Source organism: Rhamphochromis longiceps, linkage group LG12 (genome assembly GCF_057381845.1).
Source record: "Rhamphochromis longiceps isolate RC_006_pf linkage group LG12, R_longiceps_female_GT1.1, whole genome shotgun sequence".
Taxonomy (NCBI): Eukaryota; Metazoa; Chordata; class Actinopteri; order Cichliformes; family Cichlidae; genus Rhamphochromis; species Rhamphochromis longiceps.
The window spans coordinates 19030460-19053216 of record NC_140568.1 but is presented as its reverse complement, the minus strand read 5'-3'; the positions used below and the strand labels follow the sequence as shown (position 1 = coordinate 19053216).

General features: G+C 40.2%; 1 protein-coding gene across 1 annotated transcript in view; it reads right to left on the bottom strand.

The window, feature by feature from the left end:
* rimbp2b (RIMS binding protein 2b) overlaps positions 1-22757 on the bottom strand; it is a 108354-nt gene that overhangs the window by 78527 nt on the left and 7070 nt on the right. Inside the window, exon 5 of the mRNA XM_085425073.1 lies at positions 7492-7611. Within this exon, the coding sequence (XP_085281199.1) occupies positions 7492-7611 (120 nt within the window). The remainder of the gene's footprint in view (positions 1-7491; positions 7612-22757) is intronic.

The window sequence follows — 22757 nt, the reverse complement described above, 5'->3', positions numbered from 1 at the left end:
AAAATAAAATAGATTTTCACAGCGTTCTCATGGCTAAAACTGAGGAACTGCCAAAGAGATTCCTGCCATCATATGAATATGTCACTTTGCTAACAGAGCTTATGAAAATTAGATGAACATTTTACGATCTTGTTAAAACCGGTTACATTATTAAAAGGGCACATTCATCCTGCGAGGTGAGGAAAGAGAGCCCGTAGCAGATTGAAAATTTAATAAGCTCAATGCAGTGGCGAGAGATTGAGAAACTTGGCAGAGGTTTAACTTTAAAATCCTGAACACGGGCGTGCGATGATTTAACCTCATTGTAGAGTAACATGCATGCACTCAGCGGGTCAGAAGACAGGGGATTCTGACCTGTCATAAACCCATTAAACGGCTTAGCTTCAGACACTTCCACCAGCATTTAATCTCTCACATTAAGCATTGTTTCTGTCATCTCTGTTGTTTTTAAATGTGGTCACATGGTGTTATCTCATATGTTTCGCAGCAAATGGTGTGTTTTTCTTCTTCATGGTACCACACCTTCACTGAATAAAGAAAGAGAGTAGTGTGATGCTAATGCCCACGGCTATCATAAGAGGCCAGGCTGTAGAAGTAGGTGGCTGTTGTCAGCAGGCTGTGAATCATCGCTTCTCTCTGCTTACTGCTGATGAGGCTGTGATTAACGTTGTCTGTGCGTCAGAAGTGTAGTATTATCTGGTCGGGCAAAAACCAAACCACTGACTACATGAAGTGCAGCATATGTATGTCTGTGTATGTGTACCCTTGTCTCCATGCATGCTGGCAACAGACACCCTGTGTGCTAAATTCCACCATACATCATGCCAGATCCTTGCAGACCTGTTACAGCACAGAGGCAATGGGCCCAGTTCCAACAGCAACACTGTCTAACAGTTTACATTCAAAGGTTTGCGTTTTAGTCAGGATATAACAGAGACTGTCATTCCTCTTTGGAATGACAGCAAATTTCAATTACAGTCTGAAGCAAATGTCTTTTTTTCTCTTTTGGCGACCGATTGCAAGTAAATGGTTGCCCATAGGTTCAACGGCTTATCACAGTTAATTGTTGTATTGTTACAAATAGACTGCTAAAATTATCAACTTGACCCAAATCAATTGCAAAGTGATATCAGAATTACTCAGACTTATTGCCGTTTTATTGCTGTTTTGACACACCAAAGCCTTTATGAGTGTAGCAACAGACTCCTGGTCATCACAGACTCGGCCCCCGTCTGCAAAACAACCATTTCAAAGACAATAATATCACAAGTTCACTGCCCACGATAATTTTGGCCGTGGTCTCCAACCCCTGTTTTCCCTAGCATGACTTTAATATATATCAACAAAATCATTCAACATCAGTTTTACCAGTACTTTGAATTTGAACATTTTAGTCTAGTTTCTGTTAGGTTATACAATTGATTACTTAATGGTTCATTTAAGGCATAAACGGCAAACATACTACGTGTCTTAATCAAAAAATGAAACATAATGCATCAGGATGGATGCATATGCATGCATATATGAAAGTTATCGTTAAAAAAAGTTGTAAAATAGGTCTAAATAAAACCTGTGTAATGGTCCTTTAAAAATTGCAGTTTAGTTTTGTATGTAATGCAGGAGGAGACTCATGCCGAATGCTAATTTGTTAATCCATAATAGCACATAGGACATCAGATAATCTATTTTGAAAGAGGAGATTGTACATGTGTTGGCTCATTTTTTTCCTTTTTCATACAGTCTGTTGTTATGATCTGTGGATGATGACGGGGGAAAAAGACCAGTCAAGAACAGTATTTATCTGAATATCTCAGCATTTGATAGTTTTTTGTCTTTTAACATTATCTTTGAAAAACAATCACAGTATCCAGATGTTTACTGGAACCAATGTAATATTCAGGATTGGTCAGTGCTCCACATGTAAACTCTGCTGCTCCAACCATAAACAAATATACTGGTGTCAGGATGACCCTAACCAGTTATTCCACTGGAGAAGCAAAAAGAGCTGCAGAGTAAATGGTGTGTAGCAAAAACAGCGTGGTCAGCCAGCAGCATCTGAGCGTTAATAAGGGGAGTAATTGAATTAGAGGATCAGTGGACGCCTGTAGTGTGGGCGCCACGCAGCTCTAATTTCATTACAAGTGATGTAAACATGAGGTTGGCCCCCAGCACAAGGGCCTCCAACATCAATACATGCACAAATGATTAAAAATAAAAATAAAAAAAAATCAAAAAAAAAAAATCACATAACTACATACCCACACCTGTTTGTCTCATATAACATCCTGTCCCCAAGCACTTTGATATTTTTTGTGGGTGTTGTGAGCTAATAAACACTAATCATAAGGGGAAAAATCAGGGTCATGCAGTAAAAAAAAAAAAAAAAAAAAAAAAAAAAAAAAAAAAAACAGGGCCCGAGTAGCATCGTCTCCTCACGATGAAGTCTTTAAAGTGTCAATCTGGGGAAGAACAGTTGCTCAGTGGTTAGCGCTGTCATATCGTGGCAAGAGAGGGACAGATTCTCAGCACTTTCTGTGAAATGTTCTGAATATCAATGTGCATGAATAAATGATGAATCTCACATCGATGGTGGAGTGCATAAGACGTTAAGTTGACGCGACAGAATATTTTTAGTTAGGTTTGTTTAGAAGTGATGCTCTAGTACATCTACACTGCAAAGTCACTGCAATTTATCCCATCTATCTGATCAGCAGTCTAATATCCCTTGGCCCCGATGAGTAACTTGACCATTAAACCAAGCATAGCTGAAATAAACCTGAAAGCCTGACTGTAGGCCTTCTGACAGTCATGAATAAAGGCAGTTAACCAAGAGGAAAATGTTCACATGCCAATACGCCTTGCCCCTTTTCATCTCAGATGTGACAATGAGACACTCCCAGAGGCAGATCACTTATCAATATAGCTGCAAGCGGGATTAAGGGGGGCCACGCAGACCAGCGGGGCACAGTTGCCATGGCAACTTGATCCGTTCTAATGTTAAACATACGACTGTAAGTAAAGCCCTTCTAGAATTAAGACCTTCCACTTCAAAGCTATCTCGGCAACATCTTTGGGCAGTTTTTTGGGCAGTCAGAAAGAACCAGGTGAGAGCATCAACATCAGCCTGTATGGACACGGTGACATAAAAACTGCATGCACAAAATCACCAGTAAAATATGAAAATCTACTGAAAAGGTTTTTGTTACGTTTTCTTTCCAAAAATAAGAGAAAAAGTTTTTGGGTCCATGATCCGTGTCTCAGCACTGAAGACAGAAACACTATAGGTATTAAATATGCACGTGATATATTCAAGACCATAGATTAAAAACAACTGATATGGAGACATAAATAGCTCGTTTTTTTGGTTGTTGTGCTGAAGGAATTGTGTTGCCTGTCCCTGCCAAAAGGATTACACATCAAATTACTTCATCGGGCAGCAAACCAGTAAATTTTCTCCATTTCAAAGAGCAAATCTGTTCATGTAACCCACATCTATCACATGCTCGGTGCTAAAAATGCTTGCTTGGACCGATCCTTGATGAACACTTTATCTTTTTTTTTTTTTGTTTTATGACACCTTTGAAAACAATTTCATTACCTTAAAGCTTTGCAAATGAGAAAAGCATAGGTGAGCACACGCTTCTATAGAAGAAAGACTTCCCTCCTCTAAGGTCAATCCAGAAGGTTTGAGCAATACATGAGCAATTTGCAGGTATGTTCTGGAATTATGAGTAGCTTATAATGGCCAATGTAGTTTAATACTGCTGTGCATTAATGAACATTAGCAACCCATTTCACTCACACAATAACTCCTCTCTTTGTATTCTACACTTTGCTTTACACACACTTATTAGATAGGTGACATTTTTGGCTGCAGGGGCTACTCTAACCATTGTGTTAGTATGAACACAATGGTTACATTCAAATGATATTAGAGCAGACTATAACTGCATGATATTTTAAAGATTTGCATTTTTACAAAGTAGGTTCACAACTCACAAGTAGGAAAGTCACAAAGCAGAGAATTGCTTCTTTCATGAGCCGTTTACTCTGATCTCAAAAAACATTTGCAGTCGTACAGTATGAGTTGCTCTGGCAAAGAAAATATTTTTTTTCATGCCAACTTTTGCAGAATGACAATCACAACCCAAAGATTTCTCCTTCAGGACAAATCTGCAAGCCTACAAAGACAACACGGAACAAAGTTTGATCAAATTTAATGAGGTTTGCCCAAAAGCAAAAGCATAACCCACAGATAGAAACGTGTAACGGCTGAAGACAGCCGCTCAACCAGGAAGACACCTTTGCAGTCTTGTTGATTACATCTCCGTCAGAGATGATAACAGAGCAGCGGGTTAATGAAGCTCACTGCAGAAGTGCCTCGCGTCGTGTCAGTTTTTCATTGCATCACTCGGTCTTACGTAGAGCCGTGCAGTATTAGTAATTACTGACGCTACTTCAATCTTTCAAGATTCATAATCAGCTCTTTTTCCGCTTGAGGAAACCAGCAACACTGCTTCAAAACCACCCACCCTTTTACAATACACCTGTCACTCCCAGTCCATTTCTCTGTTGACTGAGCAGTGGAAAACACCATCTAATGACAAGATAGGATGTGTGTTAACTTTAAAAGCATTTGTTTCCCAGCAACCACCGTGGAAAAGATTTTGTGTGACCGTACCTCACTCAAGGATGTTGTCAAGGTTGTAATTAGTACTAAAAGAAGGCCACCTGCCAAGTAATCCCATAAACTCAGCACTCCACATTAAGCATTTTGTCTGCTACGAGTTAAACGCAGGCACGGGAAGATGCACTAATAACTGTCCATCACACTGATTTGCAGGAATACCTCCAGGCAAAAATTAATAATTCATTTATAATCACTTTTCTTTAAAAAGAAATCATGTTTGGTTGCTTTACAAATAATGCTGCGTGTGACTGAAATGGCAGATCAGCACTTAAGAAATGTTGTTAATTAACAAGCAGTCCTGTCACAAGCAGGCAGATAGGTTAAAAAAATAAAGTTCACACTATGCTCATTTTGGATAAAATCACAGTCAGCAGTGCTAACCTTGCACCCCTATCGACTAGAAGTATGGACTTTAACACCAGAATGCCGCACTCTCAGTATGTGAGGCGAGAAGGTGTTTCTGTATTTTTGGAGATTGTCTCCTCACAAAACCAACAAAATATGGCAGGAGAAATTTAATAGAGACAACACCTTCTCTAGTTCCTTATGTTACCGTTAGTGCCAGTGTTATTCTTATCGCTAGGAAAATCAGGACATCAGTTAGATTGTTCATCAACGCGCAACAGAAAAGCTGTTAATAACAAAGCTTCAGTTTATGGTTCAACCAAAAGATGTCACCCATAACATCACCCTCTGTGAAAACAACAGTCTGGTAAGTGCTGAGGAGACACAGAAGAGAAAGCCAGCAGTCCCATGCACACACATAGACACGTACATATACGCACGCACACGCGCATTCCCTTTGCACAGGCACCACACTGAGATCTAATCGATGGAGCTCATTCATATTGAACCACAGACGTCAGGGGAAGCCGGGGGAATTACAAGCAGCCTCCGCTGTGAGATCGCAGCCTGGAGGAAGCCGGAGGAAGACAGCTCTGCACTGGTAACCTCCAGTTTACCGTCCACTGGATTTTCAGCAACACGATTATGAGGTGTCCTAACGCCCCGAGAAAGTACAGTCAGGTTCACTGCACTTAGATTGTACTGTTAAATAAAAGTATGTGTGTATGCATATAAAACATTACTTTAAGTCCAAAAAATTACCTTAACCGATTTCCACCAACTCATAGTAGCACTAACATACAACCTCAATGTCACAGTAGCTCACAATTCACCAGTTATTGCCTGTAAATGTGACCTCGACCTTAAGGCTGATTTGAATGAAGACCCATTAGGTGATCATTGCATGCAGGTTTGAGTAAATGCTGACTTGGGAATCGTAGACAAATACTTCACCACGGCATAATTTCATCAGTAATTTGGCAGCATTAGCTAAAAAAAACAAAAAAAAAATAATAATCACAAGGCTCTCTCAAATGTCACTAAAAACAGGATCAAATGATTAGCAAATCATTTAAAGACGATATTTAATACAGCTGTACAAACACGACAGATCAAATGCTAAAACTAAATGTTTTTTTAATAATCCTTTTTTAATTTCATAAAAATAGTCTAATATAATAAAAGTTGTTTTTCAACTGTGCTGCATCATCTCTTCTTTTAACACTCATAAGCATTTGGGAGGTGATGGGACAAACTGCCATTAAAGTGCTCACCAGTTCAGGACCTTTTTCAGAAATACCTTTCATAGTGTAAGAAATGGGTGACAGGGATGGAATAGATCCAGAAAGTGTTTTGGGATTGTCTTTTTGTGAGATGTTCCACCAGGTGTTTTTCATGACACAACCTTTAAATTGTTTTAATATCCCTGACCCAATCAATAAATCAACATTTCTCAGCTTGAGCATCTGAAACAGATAGGTAATCTACAATAAATATATAAACCAAGCAATTAAAATAAAAGTGTCACAAGTGCCTGGAAAAGGCCTTATACTATGAGGTAGTGCTGGAATTTATATATTTACAAAAGTGATAAAGACAGTAAAATGTAAGACTGACATTATATAAGAGAGAAGTGCAAATTGCATTAATAAATAAAATGTACACTATAAATCTAAGAAAACCAGCAGTATGAAGGCGTAATACACAAATATGCTTGTGACAGGTGTGTTCACCTGTGACAGAATGAAGAGTTGTTTTACAAGTTAATAGATAATGGCAGGAATGAGTTGCTAACATTTTCTTTATGGCAACGAGGTGAATCAGTCTGAGGGAGAAGGAGCTCTGCTCCCTCAGAAGTGTGTAGTGGAGCGGGGGTGATGGGCTGTCCATGATGGAGACCAGTTTGTTCAGTGACCTCTGACCCTCACTGACTCAAACGCCTCCAAATTCTTACCAATGACAGTTCCAGCCTTCCAGATTAGTTTGCTGATCCTGCTGGCATCTCTGCCACTGATGATGGCAAATTATACTAATTTCAGTTCAAATATTTTCAAATATTTGCATTCTGTTTTTCCTGATATCTTTCAAAGCATCCTACATTTTGGGGTGCTACCAACATCTTCCTGTAGGTTTGGTGTAATTATTAGACAGGAAAGAGGTGAAGGCCTAAGTTTGTTCACATGGTCAGTAAAGAAACTGCCACTTTGACCCCAATCAGGCTCAATGAAGGCTCTAAATGAACAGCAGATGTGTTTTCACAGCTCATTTAAAATTAAACCAACAACTGGGAAAAAAAGCATGGTTCACAACTTGACAGTCGAAAGCAGGGAGAAGGACATGAAAGCCAAAAAGCGCCGAAAGCAAACGCCTTGACAGCGGTCTTCAGCCGGCCTTAATGGCCCATGAAAAGTTCAGCATTAACGAGACTTTATCTCCCTCACACACAGAGAACTCACCAGTAACTTCTGCTGTAGCCTTTGGTGGCTCAGGGTCTCTGGGTTAAGTCGCCGAGCTTGGCTGTAGTCCTCTAGAAGACAAAGCTCGTCCAAAAGGTGGAGGGGAAAAGCTTCATTTCTCTGCAGTGGGGGACAGGGAAGGTGGGGGAGTTATTTGTCACAATAGCAATGGGAGGTTTATGTGCAGCTTTTTTGTTGGGATTTGCTGTATTCCAAATAACCTTTCACTACTTTTGCTGAGTCCCACTGGTGATGAAATCTGCTACCACTCGATCTGTAAGTGTAGGTGACTGGCTGCTAACAGCCAGCAGGAGTTCTGAGTGGGAAAGCAGCTCTAACAGCTCTAACAGATACACTAACGCAGTGCAAGCAGAATGTGTGTTTCTCTTTATTGATCTTCACGGATTCAGTCTGACAGCAAAGCATGCTCAACTACCTGCCCACCTGCTGCTTTTAGCAAACTCCGACAACTGCATTTAATAATAATAATAATAATAATAATGGATACTTTATTGATCCCCATGGGGAAATTACTTGTTTTTCTCTGCATTTGACCCATTCACTCTGTGAAGCAGTGGGCAGCCCACTAAGCAGGCGCCCGGGGAGCAGTGTGTAGGGACGGTACCTTGCTCAGGGGTACCTCAGGGTAGCCGTTAAGTGGATTCGAACCGCCGACCTTCCGATCATGGGGCGACCACTTTACCTACTGAGCTATCCCTTAACTATAAATGCAGTTGTTAGAGACTAATTAAATTATATTCAATATATATCAAAGTATTTCAAAACAGCTCATTTTACATAGTTTCTCAAATCTGCAAACAAACAAGCAACATGCTAATGTCGTGTATCATTGAAAAATATCTCTTAAGCACTAACAAACCCACATAAGTATAAGATGTCACACTCAAAAAAGTCAACTAAGGCACTTGTTTGATTATTTAGATATAAAAATGCTTGATTACTTTAAATATATTATGTTTATAGTTATTAAATGACTCCTTCTTGCTGGTGTAAACTAGATCTATGTCTGCACCCAATGAGAAGAACAGTGACTCTTTCATTGCTAACTATTGCCCGTGCTGCATACCACGGAAAAAGTTCAAATCAACGCAAGCAGGAACAAATGTTGGAAGGTTGTTAAGCTAACACAGCTTCAGAGCTACCAGTTACAGAACTACTTTTTATAAGTTTATAGTTAACAAATCTAGCTCAATCCTATACTGCGTTGTTTTGTTTTCTAGTATACTCCAGGTACATTTTGCTGTCTCAAAGTGATCACACACACACAGATTGACTTTGTGTGGAAATCTGTTTGTCCTCTATTGTTAGCCAGGCTACTGTTAGCCTCTGTGCTATAACTGAGACTTGGTAGGGAGTGTTACAGTCTAGCTTCATTTAGCAGAAGCTAGCCAGTCCTCAGTGCCCAAAGACAACTGTTAGCAGGTTTAATTCATTTGAGAGACAGCGTCTTTCCATCATCACAATATAGCTCATTTCAGAAGCTGGAAATGAGCTATATTGATAAAAGATGGCTGCAGCTTCTAGGTCTGTAAAATGAAGTCTCTTACGTGTGTTGTAAAATACTTCTGGTCCTGTAGAAGTCTACTGGACCTCTGTAAACACTTTGCTATTGCATTTATGGTCTCAGTCACTCATTTCAGGTCATGCTGAATAAAAATGAAATCCATTTTACAAATCTTGATCATATTATGTTTCATCAAGGAGAATCATCTGGGATATCATTGGCTAAGTATAGCAAAGAAAAATAAAATTAGCGTCTGGTACAATACAGTACGGGTTTAATGAGACACTGAGTCAAAGATTGATTTCACCTGGTTGTTTCAACAGAGCTTTCCAAATGCAGTTAGTGAAATCCAACTTTGACAAACGTAACATTTTTCCACAGTTTTTGTGTGCTCACAAACTGTGACATTTCATGTTTAAATCCAATTCACCCCTTCTAGCACTTAAATTCACCCCTCCACAGAACAATGGAAACAACCAGGTGTTTTGCTTTACCAACATGTATCGTCTGCACAAACCTACGGCAGTACTAAGCATCCTCAACACAAAATGACTCTTAATTAATTCTGCGGTTCATGACAATCTACACAGCAGCTGAAGAACATTTAGCACAAAAAAAATAAGGAAATGGCTTGAAAGAAGTGTTAAAGGAGGAACAACTAGTGATAACGATAATGTTGGATCCTGTTAACAGCAGACAATTACAGAAAATAATGTCAACAACAAGACTGATATTTGTAATATTTTCTAATCATGTATTAGTTCATTCAACTATGGACATGTGGTGGCATGATGAAATTACATTCATTCAACAGAGATATATATATATATATATATATATATATATATATATATATATATATATATATATATATATATATATATCTATGGCCCCAACTGACCGAGTGCTCAGTGAATACCTCAGGCAGCAGAAACCCAAGAAAGAGGGGGGAGACGAGGAACCATCATGGAAGGACAGGCCCCTGCACGGTATGTACCACCGGCAGATAGAGGAGGTGGCTGATATCCAGAAATCCTACCAGCGGCTGGACAAAGCTGGACTGAAAGACAGCACAGAGGCACTAATCATGGCAGCACAAGAACAAGCTCTGAGTACAAGATCCATAGAGGCTGGGGTCTATCACACCAGGCAAGACCCCAGGTGCAGGCTGTGTAAAGATGCCCCAGAGACAATCCAGCACATAACAGCAGGGTGCAAGATGCTAGCAGGCAAGGCATACATGGAACGCCATAACCAAGTGGCCGGCATAGTGTACAGGAACATCTGTGCCGAGTATAACCTAGAAGTCCCGAGGTCAAAATGGGAGATGCCCCCAAGGGTGGTGGAGAATGACCGAGCTAAGATCCTGTGGGACTTCCAGATACAGACGGACAAAATGGTGGTGGCTAACCAACCGGACATAGTGGTGGTAGACAAACAGAGGAAGACGGCCGTAGTGATCGATGTAGCGGTTCCCAATGACAGCAATATCAGGAAGAAGGAACACGAGAAGCTGGAGAAATACCAAGGGCTCAGAGAAGAGCTCGAGAGGATGTGGAGGGTGAAGGTAACGGTGGTCCCCGTGGTAATCGGAGCACTAGGTGCGGTGACTCCCAAGCTAGGCGAGTGGCTCCAGCAGATCCCGGGAACAACATCGGAGATCTCTGTCCAGAAGAGCGCAGTCCTGGGAACAGCTAAGATACTGCGCAGGACCCTCAAGCTCCCAGGCCTCTGGTAGAGGACCCGAGCTTGAAGGATAAACCGCCCGCAGGGGCGTGCTGGGTGTTTTTTTTTTTTTATATATATATATATATATATATATATATATATATATATATATATATATATATATATATATATATATATATATATATATATATATATATATATATATATATATAAAAAAAAAATATATATATATATATATATATATATATATATATATATATATATATATATATATATATATTTTTTTTTTTTTTTTTTTTTTTTTTTTTTGAGTGCAACAGGCTAAAATAACATCCTCTCTCCATGTTCTCCACTTAGCCAGCAACACTGATAGCACTACCTAAACTTCTTGTTATTGCCAGGCTAGTGGAGCTGGCTGGAATAATAATGCCCCCTGTTAAATTATTCATGGCTCCAGTCAGGTGGAACCAGATGCTACTGTTGTGTCATAAAGGAAGAGCTGTAACTCAACTCAAGCACGGAAGGCTGTTGCTCCACGGAGGGAAAGACTGGATCCAGCATGGATGCTGCTGGGCTACAAACAAAAACACGGAATGTCATGACACTCGCTCGGCTCTTTCCAAGTGACATTTTCCTGCGAGTGTTCAAACAGAGGACAATGGTTCAGTAGGTTGATCCATATGGGGGTAAAGCCTAAGGTGCTTTTTGCTGCTCACCACCCTGTGTTGGTGTTGCTGTATACCCAACCCTGACATTTGTGGCCATGCCCAGAAGATGACCTTTTTTGTCCATGCCATGTTTTAGTGCTGAATACTAATGCTATGGTGCTGTGTGCCCGCCACTCATGGGAACAAGCAGTGCTATTTTTAGCCACATGTCCCCAGCTGCACATCTCCAACCCGCCCCGGGCTGGCAATTAGTGTTTGTCTCTCATGGAAGGAGGCAGTGCTAGAAACTCCATAACACAAACAGACATCTGGACACAGGCTGTCTCTGTCCTGCCCCGCACCCATGCCACAGGGTACAACTCTTAAAGCCATGCACTCCCTCCCTCCATCCGTCTCACCGCCCATAAGTGCTCAGTCACTCGGAAGCTCCTCTCTCTAATCTAATTCACACACATTTGTGTGTCTTCACTTCATAGACATTTGTGAAAAAATTACAATTTGTGTTTACATCCGGCACTTTGTTAAGTCCACGCAAATGCTTGTTCCTTAAAGAGGCCATCCATATACTACAGTAGTCATAGAGAGAAAATATACATTTTTTTGGAGTATAAGGCGCACTTAAAATCCTTTAAGTTTCTCAAAAATTTAAAAATTAAGTGCGCTTTATAATCCAGTGCACCTTATGTATGAATTCTGGTTGTGCTTACTGACCTCGAACTGATTTTATGTGGTACATGGTGCTCAAAAATCTGTCAAAAAACGCTTTATTAAAACTTTGGTAGGCTGCACTGCTTGATGGCTTGTTGGAGCATTACGGCTGCCGTAGTCAGGAGCCGCACGGAGCAATCCAGGTCCAAACTCCGCTTCAGGTCCCAAAGTCAAACGAACACTGCGGCATCACTGAGAGGTAAGAACTGTCTAAATTCTTTCATCTTTACCTGCTTTACCAGGTGTAAAGTTTAATTTCCAGGCATCCATGAAAACAGAATTTATTAAATTTAACAGCATTAGAAGTTAGCAGGAAGTTTCCACCTAAACATATCATGTTCTGTGTGACAGATTTCTTAGAAAATTAAAATGTACAGCTCTGCTATCACTTCCAACATAAATGAAGACAGAAAACTAAACAGCAGTGATGTTTGTAGGGTTACTGAAATTGGACTAGCTGGTATATAATGATGTGCTACGTGATTGCTAGCGACACAGCTATGTTAGCATAACATAAACACTAGCTGGGTCCCAAAACGTAGGCTACATCCTTCGGAGGCCGCATTTGAAGGCCGATTATGTCACAGCCAGGCGACAAAGGCTGTCCCAATTCATCGAGTCCTTCAAATGCGGCTGACAAATCCGTCCTTCATTTTCCCCGAATTTGAAGGATGGGTCGGGTGTGGCCTTTTAGGCCCATCATATCCCAGAATTCATAGCGCAGCCCTGCCAATTCCAGTTTCCAACAATGGCGGCCGCTACTAAGTTTTAATATTACTTTTATTAATCTTTCTGGGTCACAAACGTAACTTTTAACAAAGTAGCCGTGTAAACTTTAAATATCTGTTTGGTTTATCAAGACATCGCATATTTGGAAAAGTGCTCCAATGTTTTCGGAGACGTCTGTTACTCACCCGCTCAATAGCTAGCCGGGGGGGGTCAATGGTCACTCGAGCCGGCGGGAGCAGCGAACTCCTGGCTTCATCATTTTCAGACCCCTGCTGTCTTTCGCTAATCAGGTTAAACATGATGTATAAGTCACTCAGATAACTGGCTTTTTTCGGTGTGTTATTTGTTTTGGAGTAAATCGGTTTGGCTGAGATCAAAGTTATTAGATTAGATTAAATTTAAAAAAATAAACAAATAAATAATAAATAATATTAAAATAAAAAAAAACTTTATGAATCCATTGGGTGGGTTCCTCCGGGATTTTCACAGAGCTGAATAAAACATCAAACAGTGTGTGAGACGGTCGAGAATTTACGCCAGTGTCCTGATATATTTTAGACAGCAAGGAGCAGACGGCTGAGTTTATTAAACTCCACTGAAACAGCGGTGACACAAATCTGAAGGCTAGACTGTCCCATTTCATAGCCTCGCACTTCCGGCCTTCTCAGTGTTCGAAGGACCTGGCCCACACAGACCACAGTCCTCTGAAGGATGCGGCCTTCGTTTTGGGATACAGCTACTGTAAAGCTGGAGGATGAATGCTAACTTTTTTCCACTCAATAAAAGTTAACGTGAGGGTTCCCGATGGTTAGGGGCAAATGCAATCGCATGGCAGGATGCTGTAAACGGACCAAACTTCAGTCAGGAGAACAACTGAGATAATCCATCCACAATACGAGGTTAGTCATTAATATACTGCAACAACATGGGAATAGAGCAGCTGCCAGAGAATTCAACATTAATGTCTCAATGGTACAGAAGTGGAGGAAGCAAGAAGAGTTAGTTAAGTTAACTTATCTGACAGTTTTGTTTCGGTTAATGCACCTTATAATCCGGTGCACCTTATGGTCCGAAAAATACGGTATATATAGAAGCCAACCGCCACACAAAAATAGTCGCACAAAATGGTTTCACATCAACTTGTCAGATGTCACTGGCAATTCAGGGATGTGCTCAGGGTGTGCTTTGGTGCAGTAGGCACCAACCATAACATCATCAGACACACGAGATTACAGTTCACTTTTGCAGAGCAAAGTCCTCAACTGGAGGGTGAAGAGCTGGTGATAGAGCTAGTTAGCCCGCAACCATAGTTCCAGTCTTATGTTTTGGTTTTATGTGATGAAATGTTTCCTTAACAACTGCTTTTTACTTTTTCTTATGTGGTTAGGTTTAGGCACCAAAACTAAATGGTTAGGAAACCTTACAGTTCTCTGACATTCTGGAATCCTGGCATGAGGAGTTTTCTATTGGTAAAGTAGACTCATTTTATTAATTAGAAAACCTTGAAAAAGAAAATGGAACCGCAAAGAATAGACTGTTTGCTTTGTCTTAATATTGGTGTGATCTGTTCGACTAAACTTGGAGTCAAATGGAGAATCAGGTGTTTAAAGGTGGAAAGAGTATCAGTTGCCCTTTACATCTTTTAGAGTTTAGCACAAACTGCAGTTTCTAGCTCAGGAAACTGAATAATGCATTTTCCTGCCTTCTTGATCAAACTTTCACATTAACTTGTAGAATCATGAAATGGATCACAATTGGACACCATAATGTTCACCCATTTGGATTGTAGCCTACTCACATACTATATTTTTTAGCAATGTACCACCAAAGTAGGACATGTAGGGGATATCTTTCCCTTACTATATGAACACACAGATGCAGGAATGCTTCTGAGATAAAGACAGGGGGATGTTTATCTTATAGTCTTTATTCTTATTTTGAAAATAGGAATATAATTATAAGATCATGCAGCTACTGAATTGCTCAAAATGTAATTATCCTCACCACACACATAAAGTATTGTGATTTCAGCCATCGGTGGCCTCACGGCATCTCCTCCACTCAATACTGACTTTGTGAAAGTTGAGAAACATTTGACTCAACATGACAGAGATCTCGTTAGCAGGTTAGAAGATTCCTGGGCCAGGCCTTTTCTCTGTGGAGTTTCCATGATCTCCCTGTGCCTGCTAGGTAGTCTGACTTTCTCCCACAATGCAATGCTTGTTAGTTTAATTGGTGATTCTAAATTGGCCTTTGGTGTAAACGTAAAAGACTGTGTCTCTCTGTGTTTGCACTGAGCCAGACTGGTAAACTGCCTTTTGCTGTATGCCAGATGTATGAGTTGGATAAGTGTTTTGGAAAATTGATAGATGGCATAAAATCTTCACACAATAAGAAACTGGGACTACTTGTTTAAGTGATTTCCTAAAAAAGCTGACAGATAATGTTCTGACGACCTGATCATATAATTTGTGTAGCCATAAATAGACGCCTGACTACATTTAGTAACATTAAAAAACGAAACATTATCATCAGTGTGTAAATATCAAGTCTGGCAAAGCAGAAAGAAAAATCAACATTCCTTTACCCTCACGATTGCCACTGAACTTTGTTTTCATCTTTCTCTTATGAATGTTGCCTTCAAACATTGCCAATTAAACTAATTGAATCCTGACAATTATTCCAGCGTACAGGCATTTGGGTTGTAATCCTAGATTCCCAATGTCTCTAAGTTAACACAGCATATTATGATATATTTGGTTGAGCAGGTGTAATGAGTCTGTTAAAGAGTCTGCATGTCATGATGACCTCTTTAATTCATTTTAGTCAGGGCAAAGCTAATTCAATCCACCTTATTACAGCTTCTTTATGCAATTATCCCATGCCCCCGTTCACTGATGGGCCAGCATAGAAGCAGTGGATTGGACAGCAAGCTTACTAACCCGTAGAGACCTATAACATAAAACAATGCAGAGTAACTTCTCATAACGTTAGCAAACTGGAATGACAAAAAGGAAATGACTGTGTGGCAAAACATACTCCAGAGACAAGCCTTTTTTTCCCCCCCTCAAGTAATCCGCTGTGAAATTTCACTTGATCAGGACATCAGAATCAATTACATCCTCATATAAACAAGAGCATTAACTCTGGAGCACATTAGCATCCCATTAATCACTCTCAACTTTAAAAGTGGTCGAGAAACAGCTAGTGTACCTTGAAGTGACTGGCACGGCGTATCCATGGTGCTGCCTGCCAATAATATGTTATCAAAGAGCGCGCAATTAACCTCCAGCATGGTGGACAATACACAGAGTAGAATGTGTCCACATAAAGGACACAAACACTGGACTCGATCTCTTCAAAAGCCACTTCAGACATTACAAAATCCTGCTTTTTGTCGCCTGCTGTTTTAACTATAAAGCAAATGCATCACATAAAGCAGACCGTGAATAGCTCCCAGCGGAAAAAAATCTGATTGTGTAAGTTTGGATAAATTAACCTGTAACATCTGAGTGCAGTGTGGGCGAAGCAGACGCAGTAAGCACAAAGGTAGAGACAGAGATAAAGACTGAGATGAACCTGTGGAGATAAGCTTTTTTATTACAAAGCAAATCCCAACAAATAATCATCACTGCCTGTGGATTTTGGCAAGATCCGAATAATCATTCCCAACCCCCAACCTCAGGCATGATCATCTACGTTTTAGAACAGCTCCAAATAGCCCTTACTCTCACCGAGCTGACCACCAGCACAGACATGCTGAAAGGTCAGAGAGGGACACAAACATCTCTTTAAACTCTTTCTGTATGGAGTCTTTCTGCAATACGTGAGCAATTTCCCACGTCACCAGCACCAAAGCCCACCCATAATTAATGATTTCAATCATCTTTAAAACTTCTAATAGTATTGTTATGATGGTATTAACAAGTGCTTTAAGACCACACTGCACTTTGTAACTTTCATGCAGAAGTCTCAAACTGTAGGATACTCACTAGAATTTGCCATAAGGCCAAACTGAGCAATAAGATCATTGATCAGGGGTGCATTTGCTAGGAACCCACCTGTCACTCCAAAGCTGCTTCTAAAGTCCTCTGTAGAGATGTGAGCCAAAGCAAAGACTATCCAAGAAGCACTATGTCAATCAGGGCTGTGTCTTTGAGTGCATAGATTGGAACCACTCAAAGTAAAAGCCACATAGCAATCTGTTTGGTGTTTGTAAAAGACTCTGAAACATAGTGGTGGCAGCACTGTGTATGGGACTGAGTCTCAGATGAAGGGACAAGGAGACAGAAGGATATTTCCCTGTATTTAACTCTTGGGCAGATTTGTCCAAGAATGGAGCAACACAAGATTAAGGCAATGGTTCAGCAAACCCTATAGAACATCTGTGAATACAACTGAAGATCTGAGTTCACAAAATAGAATTTTGTTAATAGAGTGCAACATGACAGTTGCCTCAAAGTGCTGTATATTGTCATGTAAAGACTTTACATTATAAATACAGAGAAAACCCCAACAATCGGATGACGCCCTATGAGCAAGCACTTAAACGTTAAAGAAATCTGAAGACATGTTTGTCATTATCATTGGTTGAAATTGAATATACAATGCTATATGTGCACGATATGAGAAAAGATCTGGATACTGGTTACATCCCAGGAACTTGGATCTAGAGATCAGTTAATCGCCCACACTTGGGAAAACTCTCTAACCTCGACTGGTTAGAGAGTGGCTGCGAGAGGTTGCTTACTGTCACTTGGCGAAAATGATAAAACTGGTTGAAAGCAGTATACAGTAATGCACCAAAAACCTCCTTGTGATTGCTTTGGTCACAGATTCCCTATAATTTGTATGGAAGGCGCCAACTTGTCTACAGACACTGGCCAAATATTCACTAAGTGGTAGCTGAACTGTGTGACACGAACTGGAAACGTTCGCCTTCAAAGTTGCAAAGTTTCAAAGTCTGAAACATGTTGATTGCAGTGGGAAGGCACAACTTTTCCTCTCAGTTTCTGGTTTGTGTTACGCTTTTCCCAGGTTTCACTAGCACTCAGTGGTTAGTTAGCAAATGTTTGCAGAGTACAAGTAAGGCTCTTTTATTGGCAACTATAAGCTTGCGTAGACAACTACAACCAACCAGCAGGGGAATAGATATTTTTCCGTGATGGCTGGAAGTTGGCTGTGTTTCACGACGAAACCTCTAAGCCTCTGTTACTGAAACCTAAGCAATCCTGCTTGGTGTGCTACCCCCAGCTGGTCTTTCTGGAAGGCAGATGTCCAACTGATAGAAACTACATACCAAAATAAAGCAAACATTCTGGTACGCAGTGGAGTATTTTATATAACCTGTAATGAAGTATCTACATTTCATGTACATTGCAAAAGTGGCATTTTATATTGGTGTTTTTTTAAATAGAGCTTTTTTCTAATTCAATACTTTGTTCTGTATTTGCAAAATACTTGAATTGCTTTTTAAGTTGCATCAGTTAAGCAAACTAGATTTTACCCCTAGAGTGGCTTTGTTATAGGTCAGCGATTTATATAATTGATGTAATTTCTATATATGGTTAAGAAAGTTCTACATAGATTCATAAGCTATGTCATCAGCCTAAGCTTTGTTTAGGCCCTACAGGTTTGTCAGTACTCTGTCAAACATGTAAATTAGAGGCAAAAAAATAGCATCGCTCTAACAGCCAATCATTAGAGCTAACTTCTGTGGAATCTACTCTCATGGTGTTTACACTACAGCAGTGTTGTCCAACTGAGTGAGTGGACTGCCCTGATCAGATGCAGGAACAATCAATTATGAATGCAGGCAGATTCCTCAGATAATTGCATGTGGCTCCCTTTTGACCTCCAGTGTTGTCAGCAGCGAGTCCCCACCACAGCAAACTGCCTCCGTGATGACAGCTGGCACAATCTACTTACATTACATTTGAGCTGCAGGAGCCATGGCGTGACACAATCATGTTCACTATGTAAGCATAAACATAGATATATGTAAAACCTCACGTGTAAAGGCATACGTAAGATGATACATACATTTGGAGACAAGCTCGTGAACACAAATACACTGAACATGTGCACACGGTGGATCTGTCCTGAGGCTTATAAAGCTAAAAAGAAAAAAGAAAAAAAAAAGCAGCATAGATTTGAAATGAAATACCCAGAGGACACATGTTTGCTTTGTCATGCACGGGACAATCAGAGCAAGCGATGTAGTTGTAGACAATGATGATGCACTTACTTTCACTCTGCTGTCACAGAGTCTCCCAGAGCCATCTTTACAGAGATTTCCCAGTGAAGATAGTGTTATGTAACAGCGGCGGTGGACCCTGCTGTTCATATTACTAATGCCTCACACTGTGGCGGGGTCACGTGCCTTATCCAGGCCACATCCAGACGCCAACGGCAGCCGTGTTCCAGCTGTTACTATAGCCTATAGCTTTAGTCACTCAGGACCATGCTGAACCATGCTCCTCTCACAATCCTACATCCCAAGTGCTAAGCACGTTAAGCACCTTAGACCATTTCTATCTGTTTTTCTCCAATACCACCACTGGAGGCAATTCTTCATATTAGTTAGTATTAGTAAAGCGCTATACAAATACAGGCCATTTACCATTTTAGTAATGCTATTGGGCTTATCCACAAAACTATACACCGATTGTATAATGATACACAAAATTCACAGTTCACATGGTTTCAAAATTATTTTGTACAATGGTGCAGCAAGTCTGCTCACACATTGTGTGAAACACTCACTGAACTAGAAGTTAGGTAATAGCATACCTTTTGTTAAAGAAAGAATAAACACAGACCAAACCATTTGAGCCACACACACCTCACCCTATCATTCCAAAGCATTGATTAGTAATGTTTTACGATGCTTTTAAACACTAGCTACAAACCACAAGCTAGCTTTTTTATCTTATTAGCCTACATTTGTTGACATGAACAGCCAGAGAGTTAGCAAAACAGAAGGAAATTTAAAACCAGACATGTCATGACTTAACATTGTTTTATTCCATCACTCAGACAATATCCCACCACTTGTGTTCCATAATTACAGTAAACTAAATCATTCAATGCTATCTTTCCACACAACCAGCAGTGAAGACGTGCTTTGTCCAAAGTAGTGAGAGTTGAACGTAGATGGTTTTAAACATGGATAAACCATCCAGAAAAATTAAACCTTTGCAGAAATTCTATTTGAAGACCATCAGATGGCGATAATTGTGGTTGCAAAAGCGTTCTGGTCCAGTTTATATGGAAAACGTGTTCCAGACTTGATGTCTGTAAACATCTGCTTAATGAGTTCATGGGCTCAGTCACTCATTTTGAGTGATATTCAATAAAAAAAATGTATGTCTTTCACACGTTTCAAAAAGTTTATCTGTGCTCACTGGCTACCAGGTGTCAAACCCGTCATTAGCCAATGAGCTAACAGCTGACAGTCAGTCCTCCAGTTTTTTGAAACCAAGATGCAGATGCTGAAAACTTTCATTTCAAGTGGTTGACATTACAATAGCTATGTCCGCTTTTTATACTGACTATGAGTCTATGTCAAACAGCTGTCCTTACTTTGGCACAGTATGCAGCACTGTGGGTGGAAAGTGCAGTCTTACCCTCTGGCACCACAGGGAACAACAACTTTTCTGGTGAAGATAAAGTTTTGCATTTTTTAATTCTTCACAAACAGACAGCTGATAATGTTGTTTTTCCCCCCCTAAGCAGTTATTAATTTTACATTTGACTTGCTACAGTTGAATTTTATTGTTGTTTTTTTTTTGGTTTTTGATTATATAATTAATGCTAGTTTGATTGTTAGCCTTACAAAGTGTACAAATGTGTTACCTGGTAAGATAGAGGGAAAAAAAGTATAATTCAATCAGGCAACAATATTTTCTTAAGAAGAGAATAAATCTCTTTGCCATGAGCTTTTTAACTTTGCAGTTGCAATAAAATGTTATAAAACACCCTAAAGGAAAGAGAAAATCCCACCGAGCTTAATCTGTGTACTTTAATGGATCAAAAGTGCATTTGTATGCAAAACCCACAACTCAGAACTTTACTGTTTTCATTCATTCTCTGTGCTCTCAGCAAAAGAGTCTTTATATGTATGTAGCAGATTGAATACAGATTAGCTTATGAGAATCTTGACACATTAGTAAAGCAGCAAAGCAAGTACATATTGTCCCCGGTATAATTAAAATATAATTTTACTTAATTAATGTTTAGTAATTCATTAAAATTATATTTAGTACTTGAATTGTTTTCATTTAAAAAACAGTCATTACATCACTACTAAACTCATTAAACTGCTCTTCGGTTTTATTCATGTGCCATTAAGGCAAGCACCAAATTAATTTTTCTAATTCACATTCAGTATTCTCTCCGAGTCAAAATAAATAAAAATGTTTGAACCCCTAGCATGTTTCACCACACCCATTTGCTGCGTATGCAAATATTATCTGACCCTGGGGCTAGGTTTAAAGGAAAAAAAAAAAAAGTACACTTCCTCCCACCACCAGCAGCACCCTACTGCCACTCCTCTAGGAATCTACTCCGTGGACAGCACGCAAATTTTTGGTTTGAAATATGAAAACTTGCCTCCGGTGCATAGTGAGGATAAAAGTCCCTCTGCTGCCAGCAAAGGGATCGCCAGCGAAGTGATGAATGGCCATGTCTGCTTGTCGAGGTGGACAGGAGGAGCTACGGCACGGATGGGAGTTTGGCGTCAGAGTACTCTCTCATACCCAAGGTGTGAATCGAGACTGACAGTTCTAATTCTGGAAACACTGCAAATGAGTGACCTTGGGAGGCACTCGTGCATTCATGCACAGATACACATAAAATATTTTCTCGCAGTAAAAATCATAATACATCCCTGTATGTCCGCTGCCAATGCTGCAATCTGCTACAGCCAATGCAATATGCAGAAATAGTTTTACCCCTTGCATATTTACACTGTACCCATTTATAATGGACAAACATACACACCGTATCATCTTTCAGCTATGAAACACACACACGCAGCCACACAGACAGTATACACTGTTATCTTAACGAAAACAATGGATAATCTGAGCAAATATTTGGTAAAACCCATTCAAGCAAATGCATCCATTTCAGTTGAATGCTTTTTCCAATTAGTATTCCTATCTCCACTTCACTGACATAAGTTCAGCAATCCTACTAGTTTCCTTAACCTAAAGCTAAACACACCTCCTCTGCATATACAATCTACAGAAAACATCTCCTGACAGGCATGGCAGTGACAGCTGGGACCAACGTCAAGCCCAAAGACCATGTTATATCACACACACTGACCATAAACACACTGCTCCAGCTATGCTAAGGTAAGTGTACGCTTTAAACAGGTTTCCCCATCAGGTCACCAACAACACAGAAAAAAAATAAGCATGAATCCTCACTGCATGCAAATGATGCTTAATGTCCTCTGGCTCTTCACCGTGCTGTCAAACCTACACTCCTGGGCAGAGCAGCTCAAAACATGCTGATCCATCTCCAAGACATGCATAAGAGGGTAGACGGTTATGAGTGTGTAAGAGGCAGTGGGTTGCATTTCAATTATGTTTGCCACTAAGAGATATTATGATCATCCACCAGCAGCAGCAGCAGCAGCAGCAGCATCAGCATCAGCATAGGAAGCCTGCAGCAGAGTCAGTGCAACAATCCGCGGCTTGGAAAAACATACACAGCTTGACAGCCAACAGTAGATTGGTACACTACCTTAGCAGAAAGGGCCGACGAGGAAATGGCAGGTGTCTCCTACTGTGTCGAAAGGAAAGAGAAGCAGCCGGCAGCAGGACCAGGACGATGTAGCATAAAATGGTTCATCAATGCTCGGCAGAAAGAGGCACAGCCAGGCAGCGCAGGCAGAGAGAGAGAGAGAGAGAGGGACAGCCAGCGAGCATCATTCA